General features: G+C 44.9%; 1 protein-coding gene across 1 annotated transcript in view; it reads left to right on the forward strand.

Annotated features, from left to right (window-relative positions):
* The window catches only part of FKBP9 (FKBP prolyl isomerase 9), a 41,001-nt gene extending 18,868 nt beyond the window's left edge, over positions 1 to 22,133 (forward strand). The window contains exons 5-10 of the mRNA XM_072764679.1: positions 540 to 729; positions 5,401 to 5,546; positions 11,766 to 11,952; positions 16,238 to 16,383; positions 17,836 to 17,999; positions 20,760 to 22,133. Of these exons, the coding sequence (XP_072620780.1) occupies positions 540 to 729; positions 5,401 to 5,546; positions 11,766 to 11,952; positions 16,238 to 16,383; positions 17,836 to 17,999; positions 20,760 to 20,936 (1,010 nt within the window). The 3' untranslated portion in view covers positions 20,937 to 22,133. The remainder of the gene's footprint in view (positions 1 to 539; positions 730 to 5,400; positions 5,547 to 11,765; positions 11,953 to 16,237; positions 16,384 to 17,835; positions 18,000 to 20,759) is intronic.
* Positions 22,134 to 22,554: the final 421 nt, after the last annotated feature.

Genomic DNA, 22,554 nt, shown 5'->3' on the forward strand with positions numbered 1-22,554 from the left:
CATTTTGCGTCTTCAAAACATTGGCTGATGGTTCCACAGAACAAGTCTGTGTAATATTCTGTAGAATCAAGTCCAAGGTTTATGAATCAAGTCCAAGGAATCAAGAATCAAGTCCAAGGAATTTATGCCTGTAAATGTCTGTGATTTGCATTTGTACACAGACAGAAACCCACAGAGGCATGTATTTGGGTTTTCATGTGGGTGCATAACCACCTACATAGAGCCTTGATTTGTCAGCACAAGCATAGAAAATACAGTCATGGTAGTCTTGTGTGTCATCAATATTGGTTTGCTCCTTTTTCTGAAGAAGTTAGGCTTCAAATTATGCCCGCCAGTGCATGGTTGGGCACCATAGACACGGTGGTGGCAGAAATAGTTGAACACCAGGAGGCCACCCAACATGTGAAAGAACGTTTATTTCCTCAGCTTGGAAGCTTTAAGGAATGAGTAACACCAACACAGTGGGAGTTGAGTTGTAGTTAAAAGCCCTTCCTAAATCTCATGTCCTGATTTCATCATCTTCCTCCATTCTACTCTAGGGAAAGACATTCCTGGACAGGCATCTCTGGTGTTTGATGTCGCTTTATTGGACCTCCATAACCCCAAGGATGGCATTTCCATTGAGAATAAGGTAGTCCCAGAAAACTGTGAGCGGCGAAGTCAAAGTGGGGACTTTCTCAGGTATCATTACAATGGCACCCTTCTGGATGGCACCTTCTTTGATTCCAGGTAAGGAAACTACTGGAGCCTTCACTCACCAGAGCATCTTATTAAAGATAGTCTACCTCTGGCTGGACCATGATCTGAACTCTGTCAATGCTGATTTGTAGTTAGTATTTTCATCTCTATCGTAGATTGTTTTCTGACATTGAATTCTTTCAGAGGCTGTTAGAACGGTCTCCTTCTTGGAGCCTGTGGGATATAAGTCTGCAGGAAAACGGGATAGACTCAGCCTACACTCCCACCATTCCTTATACCTTGTTCAACTATCCAAGTAGGGAGCCAACTATGGGATCCAGGATGGGAAGTGGCCAGAACTGAGGTCTGGGTGGTCGGAAGAGGGGACAACAGACTTGGTGCCAGGAAAGGTGGGTTCTGGTCCCGGTGTGTGGTGACTTTGGATGGCATTTGACCTCCCTGAAATTTAGTCCTGTGCTCCTGATCCTCCCTCCCCCCCCCCCCCCCCCCCCCCCCCCCCCGTAATTAGCACCTTTCTCAGAGATGGTTAAAGAGATAAGGTATGTAAAGCAAGCTCTGTGAACTTCAAAGGCTGCTGGATGAGACACGTTGAGTGCTTGTGGCTTCCTTCCTGATGCTGCAAAGGCTAATTACCATGCCTCTGTTGTTATTCAGTCCTGTTTTGCCCTTGTACAGGTGGCTGGAGCAGGCGGCAGGCAGCTTGCTATGTCTTGCTCTTTCAAGTGGCATGTGCCCTTGGGAAACCACCTCTTCAGCTTCCTGTAGAGCAAACAGGTAGAGACAGCAGCCTACCTGTCTCTCTGAGGTAATAGACTTCTGATTTCTTTAGTCATCCAAAATAGTACAGAAGAATTTTTATATGGCATTATTTTGCTTGAATATTTTTTTTAAGATTTTATTTATTTATTCATGAGAGACACACAGAGAGAGGCAGAGACACAGGCAGAGGGAGAAGCAGGCTCCCCACGGGGAGCCCGATGTGGGACTTGATCCCAGGACCCCAGGATCATGCGCTGAGGCAAAGGCAGACGCCCAACCGCTGAGCTACCCAGGCGTCCCATTTGCTTGAATAATTTATCCTTCCTGTTCTTAGGGTCTCTTCCTTTACAATTTTCATTTGATCTTTTTGGAAAAAGTAATAGTCACATGGTTCATAATTAAAACTCAGTGTGTATTAAGATATGTCCTATTACTTGGCCCTGCCTACCTTCCATCTCCCTTTTCTCTAGCCACTTGGAATTAACTTTTCTTTCTTTCTTTCTTTCTTTCTTTCTTTCTTTCTTTCTTTCTTTCTTTCTCTCTCCTTCCTTCCTTCCTTCCTTCCTTCCTTCCTTCCTTCCTTCCTTCCTTCCTTCCTTCCTTCCTTTCCTCCTTTCTTCCTTTCCTTTCATTCATCTCTATGCCCAAAAGGGCTTGAACTCAAGACCCTGAGATCAAGCGTTGTACACTCCACCAACTGAGCCATCCAGGCACCTCTAGAATTAACCACTTTTATTAATGTTTCTTTTTTATTCTTCCACTGTGCGGTTTTTTTTTCTAATGCAGATATACACAAATACAGATGTGTTTTTTTTTTAAGATTTATTTATTTATTTCTTCATGAGAGATAGAGAGAGAGAGAGAGGCAGAGACATAGGCAGAAGGAGAAATAGGCTCCCTTCAGGGAGCTGGATGCGGGACTCAATCCCAGATCCTGGGATCACGCCTGAGCCAAAGGCAGATGCTCAACCACTGAGCCACCCAGGCGTCCCAACACAAATACAGATGTTATCTTATTTTCTCCCCTTTATAGTATATAGCAGATGAAATACATCTCCCTGCCTCTTCCTTTTTATTTTTCCATCTTGGGATTTTTCCATATTGATATATAGAGAGACAGCTCAGGTTTTGATCTCACAGTCATGAGTTCAAGCTCCTGGGTTGGGATCTGTGCTTGCGTGGAGCCTACCTAATTAAAAAATTCATACATATACAATTTATACTGTACACATATAAGAGAGATTGTTTTTTATGTCTGCATAGTGTTTTCATTGGGTGAATATTCTCAATTTATTTAACCATTCCCCTACTGATGAACATTTGAGTTGTCTTTTTTTTTTTTTTTTTTAATCTTTTTTTTTTTTAAGGTTTTTTTTTTTTATTTATTTACTCATGATAGACATAGAGAGAGAGAAGCAGAGACACAGGCAGAGGGAGAAGCAGGCTCCATGCACCGGGAGCCTGATGTGGGATTCGATCCCGGGTCTCCAGGATCGCGCCCTGGGCCAAAGGCAGGCGCCAAACCACTGCGCCACCCAGGGATCCCTGAGTTGTCTTTATTTATTTATTTTTTTCTATTGCAGAAAACATTCAGTGTGTGCATGTTATTTATTACCCGTTACTTATGAGCTTGGTTCTATCCTTTATTTCCTGGAATTCTATTTCTTTTTTTTTTTTAAGATTTTATTTATTTATTCATGAGAGACATAGAGAGAGAGAGGCAGAGACACAGGCAGAGAGAAGCAGGCTCCATGCAGGGAGCCTGATGTGGGACTCGATCCCAGGACCCTGGGATCACGCCCTGAGCCAAAGGCAGATGCTCAACTGCTGAGCCACCCAGGCGTCCCTGGAATTCTATTTCTAATTAAAAGACCATTTTTTCTAGTGTGCACCAGATTTCTTTCCATATTAGAGGAACCACAGGGTGCCTGGGTGGCTCAGGCACCAGACTGGGTGGCTCAGTCTGTAAAGCATCCAACTCTTGATTTTGTCTCAGACTATGATCTCAGGGTGTGAGATGGAGCCATGAATCGGACTCTGTGCTTAGCAGAGAGTCTGCTTAAGAGTCCCTGTCTCCCTCTGTCCCACCCCCACCCCCCAAATAAATAAATAAAACTTTAACAAAAAAATAAAGGAGTGACAATTTTATTAGGTTTTAAAAATGCTTTCCACTTTAGTGCATTGGGATCTAGTCCATCCTAATGGCTACATAATTTTCTATTATATGGATTTGCCTTAATTTAGGTAATTAATCCCAGTTGTTTTCTTTTTTATTGTAGTTGACATACAGAGTTATATTAGCTTCAGGTGTACAACATAGTGATTTAACAATTCTACACGGTACTCAGCACTCATCATGATGTTAGTCACCATCTGTTGTTTTCTTCCTTTTGACAGTCTAAGTAGGGCTTCAGTAATTATTTTTGCAGCTAAATCTTAACGTGTAAGATTGTTTCCTTGGGATAAATTTCTAGAAGAATCTTTGGGTCAAAGATTATGTGTATTTTTATAGTTTATGATATACACAATCAAGCTGTCCTCGGGGAAGCTTTTATTCCCCAACACTCTAAAAGAGCTTCATTCCCTCAAACTCTCTCAACACTGAGAATCATATTTAAATAATTTTTGCCAATTTATAGGAGAAAAATGGATAGTTTTTTTTTTTAAAGATTTTATTTATTTATTTATTCATGAGAGGCACAGAGAGAGAGAGAGGCAGAGACACAGGCAGAGGAAGAAGCAGGCTCCATGCAGGGAGCCCGGCATGGGACTCGATCCCGGGTCTCCAGGATCACACCCCGGCTGCAGGCGGTGCCAAACCACTGCACCACTGGGGCTGCCCTGTTTTTTAAAAGATTTTATTCATTTATTCATGAGAGACACAGAGAGGCAGAGACACAGACAGAGGGAGAAGCAGGTTCCCTACAGGGATCCTGAGGCGGAACTAGATCCCAGGACCCCGGGATCACGCCCTGAGCCAAAGGCAGACGCTCAACTCCTGAGCCACCCAGGCTCTCTTAAGTCTTCTTTTAAAGTTATTCAGAGTGCTCTACAATTCCCGGCCACTCTGCCCCTGAGGCGGTCATCCTTTGGCCGTGTTTGAGGTCATGGTGGAACGGACCAACTCTTTCACAACAGGCTTTTTGCCACCTCTGCACCAGGTGGGGGTGAGGAATGAGTGCAGGTCCCTGGGTAGCAGACGTGGCGTGTGAAGTTTTATTATTTTATTCTGGAAACATCTGGCTTTGGGGAATTGATTCCTGTCCTCACCAAACTCACAGGAATCGGATTCAATTGGCAGTTTATACAAAGGCTGGATCTCTCCACTGAGCAGAATGCTTGGGCCTCCTGCCCATGGCACTTGGGAAACCCAAGTACTCCCCAGAAGGTGGCTTGGTGAGCAGGGATTACAGTAGGAAGACTTCCTCCGGGCCCTGGTAGAGACTGCAGAGTTCAATTTTTTTTCTGTGTATGTGTTACTTTCCTGGCAATCCAAATATCCATGCCTCATATATACAGATATTCTCTGCTTCAGATACTGGAACGTTGTCTTGTGACACATTCTTAGTTTCTAAGAAGGTCCACCTTTGATGCTTTTTTTAAATTAACTTGACATGGTTACCAAGCACAGTCCGATTTACATTAGCTACATTTCTGTGTGGCTGCGTCTTGTCTGGTGCATCCCATCCATAACCTGACCAGACCAGAGGGTTGGAGGCTTGTTTCTGGGAGTGGTTTTGTACCCAGATGCTCCCACACTGTGTGTGAGTTCTGGGGAGTGTGGGTTCCCAGGGAGCATGTTTCCAGGCTGTGTCCTCACAAACTAAGCTTCACCCTCTTCCAGGGTCTGGAATCTTCCTGCTGCCTCTCATGCCCACTAACATGCACAGCTGCTGTGGTGTCGCTTGTGAGGAACCTTTCTGTCCTTTCCTTCTTTTCCAGCTACTCACGGAACCGCACCTTTGACACATACATCGGGCAGGGCTACGTGATTGCTGGCATGGATGAAGGTCTACTTGGTGTCTGCATCGGAGAGAAGAGGAGGATTGTGGTCCCACCTCACCTCGGCTACGGAGAGGAAGGAAGAGGTGAGTGCTGGCTGCTTCCAGGCTGCTTCCAAGCAATCAGGGCTTCTTGAGAGCCAGAATGTGGAACCTGATGTCCCACTAAAGACTTGAATGTCCAAATAGCGTTGGTTTCTAGAGATGCCTATTCTTTCCTCTTGTCCCCACTGCCCGATTTCCTCTTGGAAAATTCTTAGACCTGTGCCAAAGTTGAAAGAACTAGGAGTCAAACTCATAGATTCATCAGCTGTTAACAACTTGCTGTTTATTTTTTCTCTCTAATTACATTTTTTGTTTGTTTTTGTTGTTGAGTCATTTGAAAGCATATTGCAAACCTCTCCCCTTTTTTGTTTTTGTTTTTTTTTTAAGGTTTTTCATTTATTTATTCAAAAGAGACAGAGGTAGAGACATAGGCAGAGGGAGAATCAGGCTCCCTGCAGGGAGCCTGACACGGGACTCGATCCCAGGACTCTAGGATCACGCCCTGAGCTGAAGGCAGACACCCAGCCACTGAGCCACCCAGGTGTCCTTGGTTTTTGTTTTTTAACAGTTTTATTGAGATGTAATTTATGTGTCATAAAATTTACCCATTTTAAGTGTACAATTCTGTGAGTTGTGAAGATTTATTTGTTTTAGGGAGAGAGAGAGCACGAGCAGGAGGGGCAGAGGGAGAGGGAGAGAGAATCTCAAGCCGACTTTGTGCTGGGCACGAGCCCAATGCGAGGCTCACTCTCAGAATCCTGAGATCATGACCTGAGCTGGACGCTTAGCCAACTGAGCCACCCCGGTGTCCCAATTCAGTGACTTTTAGTAAATGTGGGGAGTTGAGTTAACCATCACCTCAACCCACTTTGAGAACACTTTGTCACTCTAATAGCAACCTCCTTTTAAGCATTATACAAATGATACATGTTGACTTTAGAAAAAAGAAAGTAAGGATAACGAAAGAAAACAAAAATCTCCCATTATCCCACCAGGCAGGAATAAACATTGAAATGTGGTAGGTGGGATAGCAGCCCCAAAAGATGTCCCCGTCCTATCCCTGGAACCTGTCAATATGTTACCTTACATGGTGGAAGGGATTTTGCAGATGTGAGTAAGGTAAGGATCTTGAGATGGGGAGATCATTCTGGATCATCCAACCAGGTGGTCTTGATGTACTTACAAGAGCCTTTGTAAGAGGGAAGCAGGAGTTCAGAGAGAGGAGAAAATGCTGAGCTGCTGGCTTGGAAATTGGATGAAGGGGCCACAGGTCAAGGAATGAAGGCAGGCACAGGAAGCTGGAAAGGCGAGGAAGCAGATTCTCCCCTGATTCCTCCACGAGGAATGCGTCCCTGCCAACCTTGAATTCAGAATTCTGAATTCAAAAACCTTGAATTCAGAAAATTCTGAATTCAGAAACCTTGAATTCAGAATTCTGACCCTCCAGAGTTATGAGAATAGATCTGCATTTTTTTAAGCCACTAAATTTGTGGAAACTTGTTATACTAACAATAGGAAACTAATACAACCGTGAAGTGAAAATACACATCCACCTCCACTAATAAATACTAACAAAAATGGGATTACCTAGGGACACCTGGCTGGCTCAGTCAGAGGAGCATGTGACTCTTGATCTCAGGCTTATGAGTTTGAGCCCCACATTGGATGTAGAGATTACTAAAAAATAAATAAACTAAAAAAATGGGATTATCTATACATATTACTTTGTAATTTTTCTCTTTACCTAATTTGTTGTGAACAAGTGTCTATGCCAACAGGTATTTTTTTATGGTTGCATAGTATTTTAAACCATATTTCCCTCTTAGGTTTTTCACTCACACATATAGGCATACTTCATTTTATTGCACTTTGCTTTATTGCGCTCCACAGATAGTATTATGGTTGGGTTTTTTTTGTTTGTTTGTTTTACAAATTGAAGTTTGTGGCGACCCTGCATCAAGCAAGCCTATCATTGCGATTTTTCCAGCACTATTTGCTTGTTCATGTCTCTGTCACATTTTGGTAATTCTTGCCATATTTCAAACTTATTCATTGTTATTATATTTGTTATGGTAGTCAGTGATCAGTGATTATGACTCTGAAAGCTCAGATGAGGGGCGCCTGGGTGCTTAGTGGTTGAGCATCTGCCTGAGGTTCAGGTCATGATCCTGGGGTTCTGAGATCGAGTCCCACATCGGGCTCCCTGCATGGAGCCTGATTCCCCCTCTGCCTATGTCTCTGCCTCTCTCTGTGTGTGTTTCATGCATAAATAAATAAAAATTTAAAAAAGCTCGGGATCCCTGGGTGGTGCAGCGGTTTAGCGCCTGCCTTTGGCCCAGGGCGCGATCCTGGAGACCCGGGATCGAATCCCACGTCGGGCTCCCGGTGCATGGAGCCTGCTTCTCCCTCTGCCTGTGTCTCTGCCTCTCTCTCTCTCTCTCTCTCTGTGTGACTATCATAAATAAATAAAAATTAAAAAAAAATTTAAAAAAGCTCAGATGATAGTTTATATTTTGTAGCAATAAAATGCTTTTAGTTAAGGTATGTACATTGTTTTCGAGACATAATGCTATTGCACACCTAATAGACCACAGCATGGTAGAAACAAACTTTATAATATGCACTGGGAAACCAAAACAATTCACCGGACTCGCCTTATTGAACTATTCACTTTATTGCAGTGGTCTGGAACCAGACCCACAAAATCTGAGATATGCCTATATCATTTTTTGCTAACCTGCTTAGGAATAATTGATACAGTATTAATTTTGCTTTTGTATTCTTTTCACCGGTGAGCTTGTGGCTGGCCTGGCTGGCTGTACACATTAATTTTGTTCTTCTGACTACTACTGATATATGTGTCTTCAGAATTTTCTTAGTAGGGTCTATTCAGAGGATCTAGGAGGTATCAGGTTGGTTGGAAGCTAGGGTGTACCGTGGAGAAACATTTTTTTTCTCCCTGACCTAAATTTCTTTCTTTTTCTTCTTCTTCTTTTTTTTTTTTTTTTGAGTAAACTCTACCCCCCAGTGTAGGGTTTGAACTTACCACCCCAAGATCAAGAATCACATGCTCTCCAGGCTGAGTCAGCAGGGCACCCCATTTAATTTCTGATGTGTAAAGCCATATCAGGTCACATCTTGAGACACATTCAATAAACCTTGCTTCATTTCCTGTTTGTCTAGTGTCTTGATGCTCCTTGGTTTTATATCATGTAAACTTCTACTCAAATACATACAGAAATAGACAAATATTTTCTGAGTATTCAGGCTTTGTTATGCCCTCAGGATTAATCCTTCGTTTCTCTAAAAATAATATATTAATGGAAAACATTTGCTTAACGTTTTTTTCATTTTGGCTTTCTATCAAGTATGTGACAGAGCTCTGCAAAGAATTATATAAGGCTCTGGGAAGCATCTGAAGACTCATAAATTTTGTGGGCATGAGGCTGCTTCATCCCAAATCATATGTTGTTGTGGGGGCAGGGGCACTCTGACAAGGACCACCCAGGTGCTCTTGCACAGGGGCGGGGTGGGGGGGCACCTGTCTTCTTTTGATTAGTGTCTCCCTGGCCTCCTTGTGGGGTTTGCATAGGACCTAGTGCTAATCCATCAGGAACTGACCCAGAAAGGGTGTCAGGACATGGAGGACATACCATGGGGCCAAGCATGAAGTAAACAGTGAATAAATACTTGTGGAAGGAATGAAATGCTGGGCTCCCCGTGGGGTTCTCCAGCTCCATTCTTGGCATTTCATTTTGTTGAGGCCATTTTTCCCCCCACAGGGTTAGTGGAAGGAGGGAGTAGGCCTTCTGGAAAGGCTCTGGCCCACTCCGCTGCCTACTCTGTTCCACGGGGTCAGCTCTGAAATTAGAATGCTTGGCTGTGTTTACAGTCCTAATGGGGAAAACCGATTCTGTCCGAGGGATTGTGGAAGCATTGCTTCCTCACGTTCTGTTCCCCAACTTCCAGATTACCTTCTAAGCACTCTTAGATTGGGAATGTAGGGTTATCATGAGAATTAAATAAATCAAAACATAGAAAGCACTTAGAAGAGTGCTTATTACTTTCTAGGCATCCATTGTGTGTGTGTGTGTGTGTGTGTGTGTGTGTGTGTGTGTCAGAGGGCAACCAAGAAATGGACACAGAGAAGTATGTGGCAGGGGTGGGGGGCGGGTGTTGGTGTATATCTATCTCTCTTTGAATTCTTCCTGTAGCTGTGCTGTTTTCTTGAACAAGTTCTATCTGAGTTGGTTTTCTTATCTGTAAAGTGCTAATGAAAGTATTATGCATCCTTGGTTATAAGTAACACTATTTTTTAAAAAGATTTATTTATTTATTTATTTATTTATTTATTTAAAAATTTATTTTAGCACATGTGAGTGGGGGTGGGCAGTGGGGGAGGGATAGAGAGAATCTTGAGCATAGAGCACGACGGTGGGGCTCGATCCCAGGACCCATGAGATCATGACCTGAACTGACCAAGAATCGGATGCTTAACTGACCAAACCACCCATGTGCCCCCTTAGTAACACTATTTACAAAAGTTTTATATTTCAACTTCTCTGAAATGATCTGGGTGTGTTTAATCATTGGTGCATATGTTTAAGGTGTCCCCTTGCCCTTCTCCAGCCCCCTGAGAAGCTGTCATTAAATTCATGGAGCATCTGCTAATCCTGGACTTAGGGTAATACCCCACAAGGTGGCTTCAGGAATTTAATGAGAGAGTATAGGGGGCGCCTGGCTAGCTCAGTTGGTACAGCATGCAACTCCCTTTTTTTTTTTTTTTTAAGATTTTAAAAATTTGAGAGAGAGCACAAGCAGAGGAAGTAGAAGGCAGAGGCAGAGTGAGAGGGAGAAGGAGACTCCCTACTGAGCAGGGAGCCCAATGCGGGACTCCATCCCAGGACCCTGGGATCATGAAGAGCTAAAGGTGGATGCTTAATGGACCGAGCCACCATGTGACTCTGATCTTGGGGTTGTGAGTTCGAGCCCCCGCTAGGTGTGGAGATTACTTAAAAATAAAGTTTTATTTATTTGTTTGTTTATTAAAAGATTTTATTTATTCATGAGAGACACGGAGAGAGAGCAAGAGGCAGAGACACAGGCAGAGGGAGAAGCAGGCTCTATGCAGGGAGCCTGATGTGGGACTTGATCCCGGGTCTCAAGGATCACACCCTGGGCTGAAGGCAGTGCTAAACTGCTGAGCCACCTGGGCTGCCCTAAAAATAAAGTTTTTAAAAAATGAGAGAATGTGTGTGAAAAATACTTTGGTAAACTGTAAAATGCTATTCAGATGTGAGATAACGTTTTCAAAAGTGGAGATGATGGAAGAGAAAAATATACTAATAGTTTTTTTTTTAAGATTTTATTAATTTATTCATGAGAGACACAGTGAGAAGAGAGAGAAAGAGAGAGAGAGGCAGAGACACAGGCAGAGGGAGAAGCAGGCTCCATGCAGGGAGCCTGATGTGAGACTCAATCCTGAGACTCCAGCATCACGCCCTGGGCGGAAGGCAGGCGCTGAACCACTGAGCCACCCAGGGATCCCCTATACTAATAATTTTGTTTAGAACAGAAAAGATGTGTTATAAGAGTGTTATATGAACTGTTAGATATATTGTATCATAGAGGAGTCTATATGGGCCGATTTTGGCTGGGAGCTTTTCCCCTGTGACGTTTCTGTTAGTTTCTCTTGCACAGCAGTAGCTGTCAGCTGATTTTCTCATCTCTTAACTTCATTGGGAGCCAGGTGAGCCTTAATTTGGCTGCGTTTAGTTTCCGCATCTGTGATGAACTTAGCCATACATCTTTCAGGTTCGGCGACCCCATGGGGCTGTAGCTCAACGTCTTTAACCATTGTTCAAACTGTGTTCTATAACTGGCTGCATGACCCTGGGCAAATCTGTGCCTCAGTTTCCCCATGAGGGTTAGGTTACTTCTAACAGCTCTTCCAGCTTCGATCTCTCAGTATTCTCTAGGTTTTTAATTTTTATTAAAGATTTTTATTTGTTTATTCTTGAGAGACACACAGAGAGAGGCAGAGGGAGAAGCGGGCTTCCCGGGGAGCCTGATGCAAGACTTGATCCCTGAACCCCGGGATCACCACCTGAGCCAAAGGGAGACACTCAACCACTGACCCACCACCCAGGTTCCCCTCTCTAGGTTTTCCTATCGGCAGTCCCGGGTCTCTCCCTGGAGGTTCGTGGGAACGTACCTGGTGACACTGGGGTCCCTCATTAATTGCCTGTGTCTGACCTTTAGGGAACATCCCTGGTTCGGCCGTGCTGGTGTTTGACATCCACGTGATTGACTTCCACAACCCTTCAGACTCCATCAGCATCACCTCCCACTATAAGCCCCCGGACTGCTCCGTGCTGAGTAAGAAGGGGGATTACCTCAAGTATCACTACAATGCCTCACTTCTGGATGGGACTCTGCTGGATTCCACGTAAGGGCCCCTGGGGACAGGAGGGGAGTGAACTTGGTGGATAACAGCCATAGGCTCGCATGGTTCTCCTTTGCTCTTCATCACATACTGGTTGAGGGCGTTTCTCTCCATGCTTCCCCACTGCCTGGAGCTAGCTGATATCACTACTCAGGTTCATTATTCTACAAGTTCCCTATGAATGGTCTCACCTTGCTTCTGTGAAATTGTCTTTCTGAAAAACAGATGTCATCTTCTAACTGCTGTCTTTAAAAATTAACCCACAGCTACATTACAAACTCCATAGTCTAGCACATTAGACTCTATTTGTCAACTCCATTCTGCTGGACTGGTCTCATCTTCTGCTAGGTGGAAGCTTTTGCTTCCTAGGTTTCCATGTGCAGTGGTGCAAGATGTGCACTGCTTAAACCCTTCTTTCCAGCCAACTTCTGCCCTGGCTAAGATGTTCTCCCTTTTCCAAGTCTTTCCTTAATTCCTAGGAAGAATCAGCTGCTCCCACTTCTGTGTCTCATGTTTTTTTTTTGTTTTTGTTTTTTAAGATTTTATTTATTTATTCGTGAGAGACACAGAAAGGCAGAGACACCGGCAGAGGGAGAGGCAGGCTCCCCACAAGGAGCCCCATGTGGCATTCGATCCCGGACCTGGGGATCATGCTCTGAGCCAAAGGCAGATGCTCAATCGCTGAGCCACCCAGGCATCCCTGTGTCTCAGGTTTTAAGTTATTATTTAACATAGTTATTTATTTTTAGTTATTTATTTTTGTTTCAATCTCTGTTGCTGGTCTGAATACCTTAGAGAAACCCAACATGTTTCTTCATATTTTTATTCTTTACACCTAGCCCAGAGCATAACTAATGCAAAGGGAGCATTTTATAAATGTTAACTGACTGAGATGAATCTGATATTTTATTAATAGGAATCAATAGTATAAACTAGTATCATTAGCCAGTTTGGGTAAAAAGGAGCTTTATGCTTATGTTTCTAAATCTTTATTTTTTTATTTTTTATTTTTTTAAAATTTTTATTTATTTATGATAGTCACACACAGAGAGAGAGAGAGAGGCAGAGAGACAGGCAGAGGGAGAAGCAGGCTCCATGCACCGGGAGCCTGACGTGGGACTCGATCCTGGGTCTCCAGGATTGTGCCCTGGGCCAAAGGCAGGCGCTAAACTGCTGCACCACCCAGGGATCCCCAGTTTCTGAATCTTTAGATGTAGTTGTATGTTAGTAAAATATTCTCTTCTGGGAAAGAAACATTTTCAGCCTTTCTTTATATCTCCGTATAAGTACATCCATTTTCTTACAGAGCCTGACTTAAGATTCCTAAGTTTGGGCTTGGGGAGAGAGAACGGCTTCATGTAAATAAGTATGTGTTGCTGCATTTATGCTGCGTGGGGAGGGCATTCTCTCCCTCCCACCCGCCCCCCTGCCTTCTAGTTTCAGGGGACATTGTGTGTGGCTGGTGAGAGCCAGACATGGAGTCGGAGCCCTAGGGACATGCTCTTCAGAGCATTCTCTCTGCTGCTATGAGAGCCTGTATACTAATGGATTCCTGTTTTTCATCAGATCTAGAAATGTGTTGATTATTAGATGCATCATTTTATGCATCTTTAAGATCTGCATAAAAATGCTGCCCCCAAATTAACATGATGTTAATGATAAAGTGTATCCCAATTACAGAGAGGTTAAAATGTGAAAATACATGCATTATAGAATCAATGAACTATGAGCTTCTGGGGCTCAGATATACCAGGACCTCTTTTATAGCAAACCTCCTTGCATTAGTATTAGAAGCTTTTGGGGGGCAGTGGAGAAGAAGCATGGCTTGTTGTTTGGGGGATCAAGTGACCATATGCATGTGAGAATGATCCACAAGGTTAGAGTAGTCTGTAAGGTCAATGGCTTGCTGTCCTTGCTCTTGCTAATGCCCATATTCTTATCTGGGGCTCTGACTCTAGGGCAGGGGGTCAGAGGAAACGGGGGGTGGGGGGGGTGGAAAGTGAACAAAGGAATTCCTTCCCAGTGGGTTCAGGATATGCTTCTCATATAGGGCGGGGGAATCAGCCTTCCTGCCTTCTCATGTTTGGCGGATTCACAACATTCCCACAGAGCATCCGGGAGCCACGCAATGTTCCTTGGTCTTATCAGACTCCACCCTCTACCACGAGAGTCATTTGTGGTCCCTGTAACTATTCTGCAGAGTAACATCCGGCATCCCTGCTGGTCTGGTCTGAGTGTGGCTTCAGTATCAAGGGTAAATTGGGCCTGTGGTGGGTGTGAGGTGGGAGAGGAAGGGGGTGAGACCTGCCCCACCCCGGCCTTCCGGCCTTCCGTGGGCTCTGTAAACAGGGAGGCAGGTGCTGCTGAAGCTGGCTGCTGGGAGGAGGAAGGGGACCATGGGCGAGAGCCAGAGGGCGGCAGGTGGGGAGCAGGAAGCCTGCAGTGGCTGGGCCGTGGGAGTGCGCGGAAAGAATGAGGAGAATGTCAGAGGCAAAACTGGCAAAACAAACAAATAAATAAATAAAAATAAAATAAGTAAGAGGTTGATCTGAGGGGGAAAAAAAGAAATACTTAGTGGGGCACTCAGAGGTGACCCGGGAAAGCAGAGACATTTGCTTGGAGGATTTTCTTCATGTGTGTTTAAGTTGGCCTCAGACTTTGGTAGCGGAGATCTAAAGGGGTTTTTGAATATTCTGGGAGACTGTGAAACAGAGTAGTCCCTGGAGAAAGGCAGTGCCAGGGTGCCTCCGCCTGCTGACAAAGAAGGAATTGTGCCCAGGCTGGAGGGCGCATCCTGCTCCCTCCCACAGGCCTTGGGCCAAGGCCTCCTGCGCCAGAGTGGACTTTGTTTTGACTTTGTCCCAGGTTAGACAGGTGCAAACTCTGGTTTGGTGTGTCGGTGCCTGATGACCAGCTTGAGGAGGCAAAGTGGCGGTAGCCCTGCACCCGGGGGAGGCTGGGGAGCCTAGAAGGGGCTGTGACCTTGGGGGGCTGTCCCTTGCATGTTGTCGCCACCTGGGAAGGGCTCCCCATGGGGCTCTGAGGAGCTTGGAGAGGCTTTTCCAGCCTGAGATTGAAGAATATCTCCATTGTTTGTCTTTAGGAGGTGGGGGAGCACACTGCGGTACATGTGGAAACATTTATTTTCAGTAGTGACCGAGGTGATAGAGCCACCTTTGATTTGTGTGGATTTCCCAGGGACCGTGGACATCCAGGGTAATTTAAATCATGGCTCAAGTTAAACTTTCAGTTATTTTTCTAACGTCAAAACCTATTACAGATGCAAGCATTTCACATACTCAAGGCCATCCGTTTACTGAGCTCTTTGTATTTGTTCTCCCCCGTGCCAGCATGGCCCATTATTTACCACTGAGAATACCCCTGTGAGGTAGCTACTATTATCTGCAGTTTATAGATGAGGAAATGGAGGGATTTCACGGTCCAATTAAGTGGCAGAAGCAAGATTCAGACTCAGGTCTTGCTAAATCCAAAACCCAGGGTCTTAACTACAAATTTAACTTAACTTACAAATTTTTAAAATTCTCATGAAAATTCCTTACTAGGATAGTGATTAAAATATTGGGCACCTGGTGGCTCAGTCGGTTAAGCAGCTGCCTTCAGCTCAGGTCATGATCCCAGGGTCCTGGGATCGAGTCCTGCATCAGGCTTCCTGCTCAGTGGGGGGTCTGCACCTCCCTCTCCCTCTGTCCTCCCCCCCACCGCACTCCTGCTCTCTCATGCTCACTCTCTCTCTTTCTCAAATAAATAAAATATTTAAAAAAATAGAAAAGTTGTAAGAACATTACAAAAAACTTCTTTCTCCCTGGAATCATTGGGGTCGCCACCATGATATCCCGCCACCCCGAGTACTTCAGTGTACATTTCCTACAAATACAGACATTCTTCTGCATAATTTAACACATACTTCATAACCAGAGTTAACACTGATATGTTATCATCTTTAATCCTCAGACCCCACCTAAGTTTTGCTAGTTGTTCCCATAAGGTCTTTTATCCTTTATAGCAAAAGGATCTCACTCAGTATGCTCCAGTGTTCTGGAATGGCTTCTTGGTCTTCCCTTGATTTTCTTCACACTTTTGAAGATTATAGGTTCATTATTTTGCAGAGTGTTGCTCAGTTTGGGCGTGTCTGATGTTTTCTCCTGATTAGACAGGGGTTCTGTATCTTTGGCAGAAAGATCACAGAAGATATGTGTTCTTCTCATGAAAACCCTCAAGGACCAGTGGGTTGTTGACCTAACCAGGGACTCCTCTGTTTCATTTTCAGGTGGAATTTAGGCAAGACGTATAATATTGTTTTGGGATCCGGACAAGTTGTGTTGGGAATGGATATGGGTCTTAGAGAGATGTGCGTTGGAGAGAAACGGACAGTGATCATTCCACCCCACCTGGGCTATGGGGAAGCTGGTGTGGGTGAGTAAGCAACAGCATTACGGAATGCTTGGGGCATATTCACAATCTGAATGTTGTGCTTTTGGGGTGCCATATTTAGAACCACAATATGCTCCTTCCATTTGTTATTATTATTTTTTAAAGATTCTACCTATTTGGGATGCCTGGGTGGCTCAGTGGTTGAGCATCTGCCTTTGGCTCGGGGCATGATCCCAGAGTCCCGGGATCGAGAAGTCCCTGCTTCTTCTATTTAAAACCCAAAGAATCAGGGCCATCTTCTCCAGTATTTTATGCTCCTGCTCTCTGGAGATGGAGGAGATAGGAAATACTAACTTATAAGAAACATACACTTTGGATCAATTTTCTCTTTTTCACATTTTTAAAATAATTGTGAGTATACTGTCTGTTAGGGGTACCTGGCTGGCTCAGTCTGTGGGGCATGTGACTCTTGATCTGAGTCGTGAGTTTGAGCCCTATATCTGGTATAGAGCTTACTTAAAAAAGAAAACAAAAACATGCTACAACTGCCTGCTAGTCCCCCTGGTCTAAGAAGAAACACAAAAAATGTGCACCCTACATGACTAAGTAATATTAATTATAAATAATTATGACATATAATAATTTCAAATAAGACATTATATATATGTGTGTATATATATTCACGTACTCATATAATTTCTTTTGGGCCCATTCTGTATATACTGTTCTCAGATTTGTGTTTATATCATATTTTAGCTCAGGATTTTAAGGCATGCTGTATTATTTTTAAGGTTCTGCTCTAGGATTTATTGAAAAGTTCTACAATTGTAGTCTCTATTAGTGGCTTTCAAACTTTTTTTCACCAAGACATATAGTAAGAAATACATTCCATGGGGGCACCTGGGTGGCTCAGTCGGGTAAGCGTCTGACTCCTAGTTTCTGCTCAGGTCATGATCTCAGGGTCCTGAGGCGGAGCCCCGTTTGGGCTCTGCTATCATCAGGGAGTCTGCTTGAGATTCTCTCCCTTTCCCCCTACCCCACATGTGTGTGCACACACTCTTTCTCTCTCTCTCTAAAATAGGTAAAATTTAAAAATCTTGGGAAAAAAAGACATTTTGTCTCCCCATCTGTATTACACATTAACACACAACTTATACGTAGGTACATAGACATTTAGTTTTACATATAAAGTTATTAAACTCAAGTTCCATAAAACCATACCTATCCTTTGTATGTGCAATGTACCCTTATCTATTTTATTCTTTAATTAAAAAAAAATGCTGGTTGATATCCTGTAAATGGATTTCATGACTCACTAATGGTCACCATCTACAGCTTGGAAAAAACCACTTGCTGGCTTAGAACTTTCTTGCTCTCACAAGAAATGTTCGCCATCCAGGAGGCAGCTGGAGCCCTGGTCGGTGGGGAGGTTCAGATGGGCATGCTTGCCGTCTGGTGGCACTAACGCTGTCCCCTCCCCTGTTGGTGAGACAGATGGAGAAGTGCCCGGTAGTGCTGTCCTGGTGTTTGACATTGAGCTGCTGGAGCTTGTGGCCGGTCTGCCCGAGGGGTACATGTTCATATGGAATGGCGAGGTGTCCCCCAACCTCTTTGAAGAAATCGACAAGGATGGTAATGGAGAAGTCCTCCTCGAAGAGGTAACTGACTTTGAAGGAAGCAGGACTTCTAGGAGCCCGGGGAGCCTTACTGGGGCAGGAGATCCGTTCCGAGTGTGAATGCTTATTTCTCGTGATGGTGGTAACTGCACACGGTCGTGTACCACGCAGTTCTGTACACACTCTCTAAACTGAAGCTCACAATTCCTCTTTGAAGAAACCGAGGCCCTGAGAGGTACAGGGCTTGATTCCAGGGCTCATAATTCAATTCTCAGTTCCTGGGGCTCACTGTGTGCCTGCATTGTGCTGAGTGTTTTTCACATATATCATCTTGCCTGGCCCTTGTGGCAGCCGTGTAATCACCATCCCCGTTTCAGAAGAAGCAGCTGTGCCCAGAGAAGGTAAAGGACTTGCCCAGGGTCATGTAGCTACCCAGTGGTTTGAGGCAGGCTACATACGCCTGTCTTGATCATCTAGATCCTGGGTGGTTTCTTCTGCAGCAAACACCCCGTCGTGGAGCGGGACAGTTAGAGTCGCCTGTCCTGTGAGACCCTGCTGAATGCCACGACTCTGCCCACCTACCTCTGCTTATTCAAGGCCATGGCTCCAGCCTTTTCCACTTTCTCTCTCTCATGTCGGTCACATTTTTCGCAGCTACTGGATTGTTCCCATTAGCCTAAAACCATGCTATTCTTTTCCCTTCTCTTGATGCATCTTTCCATTTCTTTTATTTTTTTGCTTCTTTTATAGCAAAAATGTCCCAACTCTTTTCAACCCACTCCTGTCAGACCTTTGTCCCTCCATGTTACTGAACCTGGTCTTGCTAAAGTGACTGGTGCCTTTCAGGTTGCTGCAATCAGTGGTCATGTCTCATTCTCCTTGTACTTGGGCATAGCTAACTGCTTTGCAGGATGCCTTTTCCCTGACTTCCAGACCACACATTCTTGGTGTTCCTTCTACCTCACGTCTAAGTCCTTCTCAGGAGTCTTCAGGTTGGAGTGCCCCAGCCTGAGTCCTGAGCTTGTTGTCTTCCCCACCTTATGTCACTTTTTGGGTGTTCTCACCCAGTCCCAGTGCTTTGTCATCCATAGCCCCATGGCTCCAAACTTGTAGCCAAGACTGGAGTCCAGTCTTCTCTCTCTAGAGACAATTCATACATCTAACTGCTCACCTGATAGCTTCACTTTTGGAACCCCTGATACCTCCCTCCCCTGAACTTGCTTCACCCAAAGCCTTCCTCATCTCCTTTGATGGCGACTCTGTCCTTCCAGTTGCTCAGGCGAGAGCACTCAGTAATCTCTGACTCCTCTCTTTCTCACATAGCCTATCATAAATCCACCAGGAAGTCATTCTAGCTCCATCTTGAAAATGTATCCAGAGCCTGACCGTTTCTCACTATCCATCTAACTCTGCAGCCTCGTGGTCCAGTGCCTGCTGGCTCTGGCTTGGGCCTCTATGGTCTTCCTGCTTTTGCCCTTGCCCCTCACAGCAGCTAGAATGATCCTTCTAAAACTTAAATTGGATCATGGCTTAGCTTTGTCTCACAACACTGCAGAAGCCTCTGTTTCCAAAGTCCTCACAGTGGCCTATAAAGGCCCCACAAAGATTCTCCATGATCTGCTCAGTGTAACCACCACCAGCCATGCTCCCCCCTTGGGCCTTTGCTCCAGCTGTCTGCTCAGAAGACACTTCCTGGATAACTGTTTGGCTTGTTCCCTCCCTTCAAGTCTTTGCACGAGTCTCCTTTATGCATTGGGGTTTTACCCTGACAGGTGGATGGGGACCTCAACCTGCTTCCCTACCTTCCCTACCTGTACTCTTGATCTTCCTTGCTTGGCTCTAATCTTTTGTTTTCTAGAGCATTTCACTTTCTAACTTAATATGTGATTTACTTATTTTTATTTATGTTCATTTCTAATTGTGTGTTTCCCAATCTGATATGCTAGAATTACAGGGGCAGGGTTTTTTTTTTTTTTTTTTTAAAGATATCAGGGATCCCTGGGTGGCGCAGTGGTTTAGTGCCTGCCTTTGGCCCAGGGTGCGATCCTGGAGACCCGGGATCGAATCCCGCGTCGGGCTCCCGGTGCATGGAGCCTGCTTCTCCCTCTGCCTGTGTCTCTGCCTCTCTCTCTCTCTCTCTCTCTGTGTGACTATCATAAATAAATAAAAAATTTAAAAAATATATATATCTCTTGGGCAGCCCCAGTGGCCCAGCAGTTTAGCACCGCCTTCAGCCCAGGGTGTGATCCTGGCGGCCCGGGGTTGAGTCCCACGTCGGGCTCCCTGCGTGGAGCCTGCTTCTCCCTCTGCCTTGTCTCTGCCTCTCTCTCTCTCTCTCTCTGTCTCTCATGAATAAATAAAATCTTTTAAAAATAAAAAAAAAAAAGATACCTCTCTAGGATCTTGAATGGTGCTCAGCACACAGTAGACAATGTTTTTTATTATATGAATGAATGAATGAGTACAGGCAGCAATGTTCTCAGAGGCTCAGGTGGTTAGATCATCCTTTGATGGAGAACTAAGTGTTGATTGGGAAAGCACGGATAGCTCTAGTCCCTGCCGTGTATTAGCTGCCTGGAACCTAGGGGCTCCTGGAGTTATTAGCCAGGGGTTTTCAACCTGCATCTAAAGAAAAAAACAGGTGGTGTAGCTCACAGAATTTTGTCTGTTTTGTGAGCTCAGACCCCAAATTCTAGCCTCTGGACTCCCAATGCCCTGGGGATGCTCTCTCTGTTCGGGCTCCGTTCGGGCCCGGGTTTGGCAGCTGTGTCTCATGGTCTGTCCTGTTCTCTGTCTCTCCAGTTCTCAGAGTACATTCATGCCCAGGTGGCATCTGGCAAAGGGAAACTTGCTCCTGGTTTTGATGCTGAGATGATTGTGAAGAACATGTTCACCAACCAGGACCGGAATGGAGATGGAAAGGTCACAGCAGAAGAATTTAAACTCAAAGACCAGGAGGCCAAACATGATGAACTCTAAACCTGACTCGGGCCACTTGTGTGACACCAAGCCCCCTGTCGTGGCAGAATGAGAAGTGAGGGCGCGAGGGTCTCTCAGAAGGTGAATCGTCCACAAGTAGCAGATGGTCACATAGTACCTGGGGCATGTCAGGGATGGGTCGATACACATGGTGAGAATTTTAGGCCAAATGCCAGTGATATGAAACAAAATTGGTGCGAGGTTCTTTAGCAGGGGCTGCGTAGAGGTTGAAAAGGTTGTACTGTACAGTCAACCGCTGTTTTGTGAGCCTTTCAGGTAGTTTTGTTGTTAAAGGAAAATAGTGTCATACAGAAGTAACAACCATCTTGAGGGGAACAGAAGTGTCCAGAATAGCCACATAAAGAGGATTAACTTTTTTTTTTTTTTAACTTGCTGGTGTTTTAAAAAGTGTTCTCCAGATGAGCAGAAAAGACAAGGGGCATGTCCCAGCAGTATTCCCCCAAAGCCCCCAAAACTGTATCAGTGGCCTGTATAGGCTCTGGTAATGCCCAGCTTCCACCTTCCTGCTACACACACACACACACACACACACACACACACACACACACGCTCTGTAGTCAGTTGTGCCTACCTATTGTGGTCTTCCAATTGGCTGAGTAACTTGGAAGTTAAGAAAATTAGTGGACCAAACAAAAGGCATCGTGGGCTACGAGTAGAGCGTTTGATTCTGTGTTTGCCACGCAAGATTATCTGCTTCACTGTTTCTTATTCCCATTGCTCTGTCCTCCCTGAATCTTTCTATCTGATAGATATGCACAGGGCTGGTGGCTGAGCCACGCTCCAGAGTATCTCATTATGACCGAGATGGAAATGTCACCCCAACAGGTAGATGAGCATAAACAAGGAGACATATTTCCACTCATTCAGTCCTGGAGGGGGAGGTGCTCTACAGCCCAAGGGTGTCAATCTGTGTAGAACAAGGACACTATTACCTGCCAGCCTTTCCCCATGTTATGCGGTAACCACCTTGCTGCCTTACGTCCTCTGTTCCAAGTGGTGGTGGCATCCACCCTGAAGTAATCCATGGTTTTCCTTTTGAAACTGCTTTGTTTTACTAATTTAAACTGTTTTGTACTGATGTAGCCCTGAGATAGTTCGTGAAAATGCTGTGCACTCATTCAGTGGAATAAATGTTGGAAAACGGATCTTTTCATATATAAAAAAAATTGAATAACATCAGGTTTTGTGGAGTTTTATTTGAAGGCCAAGAGGAGCCCATGAGAAAACACCTTGATTATCCCTTGAGAATTCCCTTGATTAAAAACTCGAGGACTGCATCTCGTTAATTTGAAGGCATGTAAGGTCCGGGATACGGGGGGTGTGTCAGTTGGCATCCTCCTGGCAGGAAGCACGCCCTCCTGTGGGACTTTTGAAGAGAAGCTACCTAAAGGACTTTACAGAAGGGTGGGCAGGGCTCAGAGACCTAGTAAGGAGGTCATGACACCTGTCGGAGAGCAAAATAAGAGGCCCTTCTCCCCCTGGGCCTGAAAGGTGAAGGGGAGCCACAGCCATGCCCACAACTGTGGCTGGCACCACAGCAGAGCAGTGAGGGCAGAAACACCCCATTCTCTGTCCTGTCACTGGTGCCCACTAGCTG

This window comes from Vulpes vulpes, chromosome 7 (genome assembly GCF_048418805.1).
Source record: "Vulpes vulpes isolate BD-2025 chromosome 7, VulVul3, whole genome shotgun sequence".
In the NCBI taxonomy this organism is placed as follows: Eukaryota; Metazoa; Chordata; class Mammalia; order Carnivora; family Canidae; genus Vulpes; species Vulpes vulpes.